Consider the following 11430-nt stretch of genomic DNA (forward strand, 5'->3'; position numbering starts at 1 on the left):
CCTTCACAAATTATAATCCCTTATAATTTTACACTCATGGTTAAAGAAGTTCATGATTGGGACATTTATAAGGTATTTCATTTGGTGGAAGAATTTTTTGTTTGTTGAATATGTCAGATGACAAGATGAATATTTTCTATAGAAGCATCCGTAATTGATTAGTATTGACCACAAATTTATTATTTGAAGGAGAGGGTCATGCTACAGTCTTAATCCTGAATGTGCGTATGATTATGATTATCCAACTTATAGTTACTTTAGCAATAAATTAATTTAGGTGGTCATTGTTATATTTTTATTTGGACTATAAATAATCATGGGCATTAAATTTAGGTATCTAAATCAATGCAGGTGATATTCATGGCATAACTAGAGAACATATAGAAGTTAGTAGAGAGTTTAGCATCATAATTTTTTTGTTTTAGTTTATCATCATAATTTTTCAATTTATGTTCTTACCTACAATTTTTTTATGTTTTCCTCTTGATGTGGCTTATTATTTTAAAGAAACGTTAAGTATTAGAAACATATGTCCTATTATATTGTTTACCTTGAAAATTAGTTCTTTATATCTTGAGTAAAATTGATTTTTTGAAAGGGCACATAAACCTTGGACAACTAAAATGTCAAACACATCAAGAAAAACCAATAAATTGAAAGATATAATAATGTTACAATATAAAAAACATACTAAAAACACCATGAGAGTTAGGAGCTAAATGCCTACACAATCTCCAGTTTGATCCCAAAACTGCAAACCCTTGACCTAGCTATGATATTTTGAGATCTTTTAACAATAGTCCATGGCTAAAATTTTCCTACATCCACATGGAGAGGAGACATAAGAAGGGAATCCATATCTATGCTATCAAACAATAGATGGAATGAACAAGATATGATCAATGATGACTATGTGGAGATGGTGTAATCTATGAAGGTATGACCAATCATATAACATAAGTAGAACATTCAAACACACAAAAATACACATGTATATATGTATATATGCATATATGTATATACATATGTATGTATATTTGTATATATGTATATACACTTGTATGTATATGTGTGTGTATATATATATATATGTATATGTATATGTTGGCATTGTGTTGTCTTTGATGTCAAATAGTATAGATTGACAACCAGTATAAGAGATGTATGAACAATATTGCCATTGATTTCACCAAATGCTCATTTTTGTTGTTTAGTATCCATCATAACTTCAATTACAATATTAAGTACCTGCAACAAAATACTAACAATAGTCAATCAAGAAGATATTAAAAAAAAATAATATCTTTACAATAATATCAAAAAAGAGGTCTGAGAATTTACATTACTTGGATAGAATGAGCAAAGAAAGTTTTTTTTTTCTGAAAATAATAGCAAAATCTTAAATTTTCAGGTTGTTAAATTAATATGAGTTTTTCTTATTTAGAAAATTAGAGAGATGAGTAAAAAAAATCTTTTTAAGAAAACGATTGTGGACTTTAATCTTTCAGATTTGAAAAATTATGAATTGATAAAAAAAGACGATTAAACCTAACAAATAAATATACGAATTTAAAAGAAGATTGCTCAAGATTATGAGAGAGTGACTATAAGATCAAGATGAGTTGAGCATCAAAAGGACATTAGAGCAATATGATACAATAATATGTCTAAATGGGACGAGAGGCATCTTTAAATAGAATTCTCAATAGACAGCCAAAGGCTAGGATTAAGAGGTTTAATAGATGGTTATGATTAAATGCGGATTAGGGTTAGGCTTGAAAGATGTACTCATGTGACAAGTGTCACATTATAAACAACATATAGGGCTTAGGATATGGTTAGGGAGCATTCTTATAGGAATGACCAAGATTAAGAGGTTTAAGTTAAAATGGATGGATAGGGTATTAACTTAGTTTGACTTTTGGGAAGGTGTCCAAGTTCAATGAACTAGGGACAAGGCTTAGTTGAATATGTGAAGCCGACAAGGTGGGACACTTGTTAAATGACTACAAATTTTAGTTATGAACCATGTAAACACAATGAGGGGAGAGGAATGACTACACCAAGATTAAGGTAAAATAAGAATTTGTTAAATTAAAAAAATACACATTTATTTAATTAATGGAATAGGATAAAGGTGAAATTAATTAAGTAAATAAATTTCATTTAGGATTTTGGGGTAGAAAAAGGGGTTAATTAAGGAAATAATGAATATATATGTAAATAATTGGTTTGTGGACAATGTTAGGTATCTACATTTTGCCCTTTTTAGAGATGATGTTGCAAAAAGAATTCATTTCAAAGAAGATTATTTTGTAAGTTGTATTTCTCCATGGAAAAAATAGACATTTAAAAATTTTCTAGATGTTTTCAATAAATGTCATTTATTTAGACATATTTCTTATTATATTATTCTCTTTGGCACAACAAAAATGGTTTTTATCCAGAAGATAAATGAAGTTCAGGCTATGACTGAGGCTGACACTAGGGTAGAAAAATGGGTTATGGAGGAGAACGAAAAATGGGTCTGCGGAGGTGCAAGAAATATGGATTGTAAATTAGAGAATTTGGATAAAGTTGTGAGATGCAAAAAGACCTTAGTGAGAAGGTTTCTCAAAGAAATGAGAACAAGATTGTAATGGATATTAAGGAAGGCTAAGACATCCTTAAGTTTAAAATCAAGGAGATGTCCAAGAGAAGCCAGGAGATGGTTTTGATGAATTTGGCTTCCCTATACAATATTCAGGAGGAAATTGATTGTAGGAAAGCTAATAAAAAGAGACATGCTATGCCCCCCTCTACTTTGAACGAATCCCCCTGCTTCTATGGTTAAAGATAATCTGGATTCTTGTTTCAATAAAAGAAAGAAATAAATATTGTGACTTCTTCCATTCTATCCTTTGAATCAAATAAATCCTCAAAATTAAATCTTTCAACTTGTGAATAACCTTTACATACAAGAATTGCATAGTTTCTTACAACTTCTCCATCTTCATTTAGTTTGTTTCTATCCATTTGATTACTATCACATTCTTGTTTGCAAGACTTGCTCCCAATTACCAAGTCTATTTTTTCTAAATATAATTCAATTATTATTCCATTTCTTGTATCCAACCATCATCCTTGTTGTCATCATTAGATCTATAATCAAATTTCCCAAAATCTATATTTTTTTATGTAACATTTACGTCCAAATTTTTTTAAGTAGTTGACAATTATAGGTCTGCCATGCCATAGCTCATAAGGAGTATTGCAACATTTCACTCTTAGTTGTCCTCTATTAGGAATATGGACCGTAGTATGGAATGCTTGTTTCTAATACATATGAGGTGAATTTTCCTCTCTTCACATTTTTCTTTCCCCGTGTCAAATAGTTGTATTATTATTTTTGTAATACTCCATTTTTCTAAGGAGTTCTTGAAGAAAATAGATGTTTCTTTATATACATTTTCTTAAATTTGGGTTCCTTCTACCACTAATATTCTAGATCTTTCCTTCCTAATTTCACAGCCCTTATCGTCAAAAGTGAGATTGTTATCTTTCCTACACATTTGTATTACATGGAGAAGATTGTTATTGAGACCCTTAGCATAGAGAATATCTTCTACATTGTTCTACCCATCAATAGATATTACTCCCTATCCAAAAATCATTGTACATGAGTCACCTCAAATATAATTGTGCCTCCAATCCATTTCTCAAGATTGGTGAACTTACTTTTGTCACATGTCATGTGGTCAAAATAGCTACTTTCAATCGCCAAAGAGTTTGTCTCTTCTTTTTTATGGAAGCCAATCCACATAGGTATAGATTTTTTGATATTATTGTTAGTTTCTTGGGTGCAAGACACCTTAGTAGGATTTATAATATAAATAAAATTATAACTTTGTTCTAGGTCTTGAACCCATGGAAGCAAATACACACTAAAACATTTTTTTAGGGCTTCAACCCAAGTTCATTACTCTTTGATAATTACAACACTTATGGAAAGATGATTTAGCCTCAAATTAGTATGAATAATTAATTAATTTGAATAATAATAATAACTCAACATGACTACATAAGCTACTTTGACACATTGCATCTAGCACACTTCTGGCTCTAGTCAAATGTAGCTACTTTTAGATCACTATCTCCAATAAGCATTAGAAATTTATTTACACACTTCCACACAACACACCACCATCACATAAAGTAAAATATGCATTTTTCCCCAATCCCAGACATGCATAACACATTAAAATCCATTAAGGAAAATCTTTTCCATGACCCAATCAATTCCCAAGAGCAATCAAAATTCAAATTTCCAGACACGAAGAAGACAATCTTTTCTGAAAATAAAATGTAGAAGTAAGAGCCACCAACCTAAAATTCACAAAAACAAAAATTGAAGTTGAAATATGAAATTGTCAAGCCTTCTCAACTACAAATAATTAAACAATAAATGGAGCACAATTAAATATTAATAAATTAGAATAAATAAATTAATTACTCAATTTCTTAATAAAATGAATAATCCAATCATGTAATAAATACAATAACCAAACCGTGACTGAGAAAAATAAGAAGTCAAAGAGATCGTTTGACCTCATAACCTATGGAACGAGGTGGAAGACACTTAACCAATACGACACATCTCTTAGTTGACCCTAAAGAAAAATCAACCAAGCAAAAGACATCAGGATAAACTAACGAGGTGTACATCTTAAACCAAGAGTGTGTGAGAGAAACTATGTCATCTCTGACAACTTGCCATTGGGATAAAGACACGCTCAAAACTGTGGAGTTATGTGGAGTCAATATCTTGTACCTACAAACCTGCATCAAAGGCCAACACGACATATACAATACATACACATCACAATAAATAGATAGGTGATAGAGAATCGCGATGACATATCCCGCTCGCAATGAGTGATATGGCATCGTCTCTACTCATGAAGACAATCACGTAATATAATACCTAAACATCACATAGAATCATTATCATGAAGTGGGGTTAGTATCATTATCAATCTCATAATTCATGGCATAAATAGGGTACATATAGAAGTTAGTAGATAATTTAGCATCATAATTTTTTTGTTTTAGTTTATCATAATAATTTTTTAATTTGTGTTCCTACCTAAAGATTTTTTTATGTTTCCCTCTTGATGTGGCTTATTATTTGAAAGAAAAGTTAAGTATTAGTAATATATGTCCTATTATATTGTTTTCCTTGCAAGTTAGTTCTTTACATCATGAGTAAAATTGAATTTTTGAAAGGGCACATAAACCTTAAACAACTAAAATGTCAAACACATCAAGAAAAACCAATAAATTTAAAGATATGCCAATGTTACAATGTAAAAACCACACTAACAACACAATGAGAGTTAGGAGCTAAATGCCTACAAATCTCCAATTTGATCTCAAAACTGCACACCCTTGACCTAGGTGTGATATTTTGAGATCTTTTAACAATAGTCCATGGCTAAAATTTTCCTACATCCACATGGAGAGGAGACATAAGAACGGAATCCATATCTATGCTATTCAACCAATAGATGGAATGACCAAGATATGATAAATGATAACTATATGGAGATGGTGCAATCTAAGAAGGTATGACCAATCATGTACCATAAGTAGTACGCTCAAACACACACAAACACACATGTATATATGTATATATGTATATGTGTGTGTATATGTATATGTATATGTATATGTATATACATATCTATATGTATATTTATATAAATATATACACATCTCACACAAGCATCCACATATATATCAATATCAATTGATATACATTAAATCATTTTTGATATCAAAATCATAAATATTTTGATAAGAGTTCAATTAAATTGCTTTAAAAATGAACTAATAAATAAATAATGATATTAATATTAATTTGTCCATTTATATATCAAATTCCATGTTCATGTCAATACCTTAATCCATTTGCTACAGCTTATAATACATACTTTTTTATGTTTATTTTTGTTGTGGGTGTCAACTTTGTCCGATGCTCTAACATCAAGGACATGCTTTAATAGTTATCTTGTATTTATTCACTACTATTATTGGTAAACCTTTTAACATATATGATTTGATATTATAGTTAAAATTAAAATGACAAAATTTTTATAAAAAATAGATACATTTTATATATTTTTTAAATTGCATATTATAATTTAAAAATAATAGTATATAAATTTATACAAAACTATTACAAATATAAATAAATATATAAATTCTTAAATTTAAAATTATAAATAATTAAATATTAAAAATACAAAATATTTGTCAAAAGTTGTATCTCAATTGGTTGAGCACAATTGGTGAAGATGATCGACTTTCTAATTTTGATTTTCCCTTATCTTTTGGTTATCTAGATTTTGTGTTTTCTAATATTTTTCTTTTTGACTTGACTTATAGATTTACAGAAATTTGATCTTTTAAAATAAAAGAATTTATAAAATTCATAATTGTATAAAATAAATATTCATTCAGAATTGAAAAACAATTATCTAATTATAGATTAACCAACTTAGACCTATATTCTATTGAAAAATAGAGTATTTTTCTTAGACTTAAAACGTGTAATCCTTCACAAAAATGGTAGTGAATAATCCAGTAATACATAAAAGGACTTCAACTATTAGCTCTTATCAAAATTGATAATTCTGGCTTCTCCCTGGCTTTCAAGTCATATCAACGAAAGATCTAATTAAATTACTCAGATCGCTTTCCTTTGCAATCTTTGCTTGCTGACTATCGAACAAAACCAAAGTCAAGTTTAAATTTGGTGGCGTTATTCAGGTGATAGGAACGAAAATAATCAGATAATGTGATACACTTCCGCCAAATGAATAAAGCCAAGAAAAGATTAACAGGCCCAATGACTACAAATACTTACAACACTTTCTCCAAATGCATAATGTTAAAGCACATGCATACATCTGCATTTTCTTGTCTTGCTACCATTTGTCCCTTCAACAATACAATTCGCTTTGCTCTGCACCGCAATACACGGTAACATTATATTTATGTATCCAAACAACTACTGGAAAATTAAAGAATGTAGAGTTTCTCATTAGGAGGAACAACTTGGGAAGAAAAAATGGAAAAGGCAAACTGTTTTAATAGACTTAAATGGATGCTCTGACAAGATATTTTTTAACTAGAACTTATTTATAAACCCAAGTTTAATCATCATTGCTGAAAGCAAAGGGAATACAGTAGAGCTCCCTTCAAACCCAACAAGGTCAGTACACAATTAACACCACTAGCCTTCAATGCAATGCAGGATGGTGAAATATATAAATCAGCAATTGAGTTAATTTGGCATATAGCCATTGATTGGTATCAAAGGAGCTCTATCAATATATTCCAATAACATACCCGATTTTAACTTGTTTGAATAAGATTGGGCATTCACAAAATTGCCTTTATAAATTTATAAATTTTTAGGTTTATGGACATTTAGATTCCTTACAGTGAAGGCCTTACATAGTGTTAACCTTCTAGATAGTGAAGGCCTTACATAATGTTAACCTTCTAGCTATTGTATTTAGCTAGATGGCACTATCTATAGTTCTATACATTTATAGATCTTGGTCATACTATGTAACCTTCATGAGAATCTATGACAAAACATCATTAACCCAATACAATATTGAAAAAAACATCATTAATCTATTGAATTTCAAAAAGGCATAAGTGACAAATATATCCAACGGAAGTCAGAAATACAAAACCCTTAACACTATCAGGACCAATTGTATCTTAGAATATGCAGAGAACGGTTATTATGCCTCGCTCATTTTATAGTAGTCAGCTACGTTGATACTATAATTTTTAAACACTTCAGAAGTTCCAAAGGGGGTACTATGACCCTCTGTACGTACTTTGGAGCTTCTGAGCTGTTTAAAAATAATTGTATCAATTTTGATTTAATCCACTGATAAAATGTCCAGGCATAATAATCATTCCTGAGGTATTCTAAGATACAATTGGTAATAATATTGTTAAAGGTTTTCTATTTCTGATTTCCGTTGGATATATTTGTCAATAATGCTTTTTGAAATTCAAAAAGGTTAACACCATGTAAGTGTTGGAAGTGGAAAACACTCTGAGAGGGGGGGGTGAATCAGAGTGTGACAAAATTTTAACGAGTTATACTTTTATGGACCTTGACAATTGTAATTCACTGTGTGCACAGATGGCTGAGACTTAACACTTTGTTGAAATACATTAATGCAGTATGAAATATACCATTGAACCAACTAAAACATTTGATTCAGACCTTGTTTTAAAACAATGGTATTAAAATATTACACAAACTTGAAACATTAAAACAGTACTTTCAATATTGCATTACATAAATCCAACTAAACAGAGTATGAGATAAAGAGGACTAAAATATGATGTATCAGAGCATACACTAGTAAAACAGAATGAAACACGACAATGCACATAACACAATATTTTTCATGAGTGGAAAACCCTCTTGGGGTAGAAAAACCACTCCGAAGATCCCTTATATTGATTCAAAAAGAGCACCAACTCAGTTCATATGTTTTAGAAACCACAAGGCCTCAAGGAGCACCAACCCCTCTTCTTATCAATGAATATTTCAACTCGAGCTACAACCACTGGTGATTTTATGCATGCATTTTATTCTTGCAGTCACAAAACCATCAGGGATTGGAGCGAGAATATTTTACCAGTCTGTACATATGAATAATTTTGCAACAATATTCTTCAAGGATAAAATTAACACTATTCAATCTCTGACAAAAATCTAGTTTCAAATCAATAAAGCCTCATATGCTCTGAACAATATGGTTTCGAAAACCCTGAACAATATGGTTTCACATCAACAAAGTCTCATATACTCTGTAATAAAAACAGAGTATTGATTCTTAAGAAACCCCTCGGCTGTGACTGGTAAACTACTGCCCTGTTTTAAAATGATATCACTTAATTCACACTTGTCTCACTGTATCTCACTGTTTTTCACGCATCTCCTGTTCTGAGAACAAAACGTTTTATATATGCCAAAAACAACAGACAAGTCTTCATAAGAAACTCACGTTAGGGTTGAGAGAAAGAAACTATTTTACGGTACACAGTTACAGCAACTGTTTTTCTTTTTTCATTTAAATAAACAGCTCTTCTTCAACTAACAGAAGATAAACAACAATAACTCTTTCATTCTTTTTCATTTCCAAAACAAAACCGGAATGAACAAAACATTTACCATAACTGATTCAAAAAATCACCAGAGAGTAACAAGCTTTCTCCATTTCGTCCATTAATTTGCTCTTGTAAAAAATAAAGTTATAGAGAATACCTGCCATTGAAGACCATAAAAAAAAAACACTTGTAGAAAAGCGACGGCAGAATCCACATAAACTTCTTTTTATGCCAATGAACAGAGTCAAGAATACTATCAATCGAAAGCTTGCACTGGACTGGTAAACATATCAAAAACCCATATGCAGATTTCAAGGAAACATTCCACATTCTCCGCATAAGATACAGTGATAGCTAGGGTTTGAAGAATGTAGAGATGAAATGCGAACAATCAAACTTCTTTTCCAAGCTTAACCAAAACTAAGCATCCGTAACAAATGAAAAAGAAACTTATTTGAAGTCCATATTACGTTGCCCACCACATGGATCATTATTCCCAAGACATAAGCACTTAGTCAAATAACATGTGCATTTATCCTTTACTGCCACGCAAACATCCATATTGCCCGATAGGAGTCAAAAACTTAACCATGATTAGAAATTAGCCACTACGTATACTTTTTGGCATCAAGGTCAAAATAGGGTCAACAAACTCCCCCTTTGTCCTTGATGACAAAAACCATACCAACAATGATCTAAACAGAATAGGCAATCTGGAAAACTGTAATCATCAAATATATATCATAAAAGGATCTAGTGTCAAAAAAATGACACAATATGCTGCCCATAAGACCTGTTAATAAGAGTATGTCACTGAAGTATTAAGCTTATGTCCAAGAGAAAATGCCAAAACCTGACAATACCAGAACCTGTGATGTAAAGATACCAAAAACCTGTTAAATATCAAAAACTGTGATGCAATGATAACCTATATAGCACCAAGCCCAAAAACTGTGCTGAGCAAACAATTGTCCCAAAATCTGAGCTGAATACAAAAAAACTGTAACATGATCAAAACCTGTATAGCCTTTAAAACTGTGACATGAATACAAAACTGTAACATGAATACAAAAACTATAACATCAAAATCTGTGTAGCCTGAATCCCAAAACCAAAAATCTGATCAAAATCAGAGAAAATCTGAGCTGAGCAAACACTGAGCAAACAAGATATAGAGTACCAGATGACAATTTTCTCCCCCTTTTTGTCTCAAGGACAAAGAAACAACACATTGCTGCGCAGAAGAGAGCTATGCTCCCCCTTAATATGTGCAGGGACTAAGAATGGAAGACTGAGAGAAGACTCCCAACCGATCGCGAAGCCTCTCAAATGTGTCTTTAGATAAAGCTTTTGTAAAAATATCAGCAACTTGAGCTTGTGAAGGAACAAACACTAATTGAAACTCATTAGCCAACACCTGATCTCGTAAAAAATGGAGTTTAATGGCAACATGTTTAGTACGAGAGTGCATAATAGGATTTTTTGAAAGATCAATTGCACTAGTATTGTCACAATAGATTGAAATGGGCTTAATAGTAGAAATGCCCATATCAGTAATTTGATGAGACATCCATATCAGTTGTGTGCAACATGCAGTGGCTACTATATATTCTGACTCTGCGGTGGACAGAGTGACACAATCTTTCTTTTTACTGTGCCAAGCAACAAGACAATCACCAAGAAAGAAGGCAGCTCCACTGGTGCTTTTACGATCATCTAGACAACCAGCCCAATCAGAATCAGTGAAGCCAACAAGAGTGAAGTCATTAGTACGGGGATACCAAAGACCATAATCTAGTGTGCCTTGAACATATCTAAAGATTCGTTTTACAGCATTCAAATGAGATTGTTGAGGTGCAGATTGAAAGTGAGAGACTAGACAAACTGCAAACATTAAATCTGGTCGAGATGCAGTTAAATATAATAGACTTCCTATCATTGACCTGTACTCAGATTGATTTACTGCAGGTGAGTCATCAGATTTGGTCAATTTACAGCCTGTTTCCATTGGAGTGTTGACTGGTTTACAATCTGCCATATTAAATTTTCTAATCATCTCTTTGGCATATTTAGTTTGTGACAAGAAGATACCTTGCTGAAGTTGTAACACTTGAAGACCAAGAAAGAAATTCAGTTCCCCAAACATAGACATTTCAAACTCAGATTCCATGATTTTAGAGAACTTTTTGGATAAAGAGTCATTATTACAGCCAAAAATGATATCATCTACATATATCACAA

General features: G+C 31.4%; 1 protein-coding gene across 1 annotated transcript in view; it reads right to left on the minus strand.

Annotated features, from left to right (window-relative positions):
• Positions 1-11227, minus strand: part of LOC131063822 (uncharacterized mitochondrial protein AtMg00810-like) — a 33218-nt gene extending 21991 nt beyond the window's left edge. Inside the window, exons 1-4 of the mRNA XM_059212347.1 lie at positions 10793-11227; positions 10500-10606; positions 10142-10224; positions 10053-10058 (exon numbers count right to left, since the gene is read on the minus strand). Of these exons, the coding sequence (XP_059068330.1) occupies positions 10053-10058; positions 10142-10224; positions 10500-10606; positions 10793-11227 (631 nt within the window). The remainder of the gene's footprint in view (positions 1-10052; positions 10059-10141; positions 10225-10499; positions 10607-10792) is intronic.
• Positions 11228-11430: the final 203 nt, after the last annotated feature.

This window comes from Cryptomeria japonica, chromosome 10 (assembly GCF_030272615.1).
Source record: "Cryptomeria japonica chromosome 10, Sugi_1.0, whole genome shotgun sequence".
NCBI lineage: Eukaryota > Viridiplantae > Streptophyta > Pinopsida > Cupressales > Cupressaceae > Cryptomeria > Cryptomeria japonica.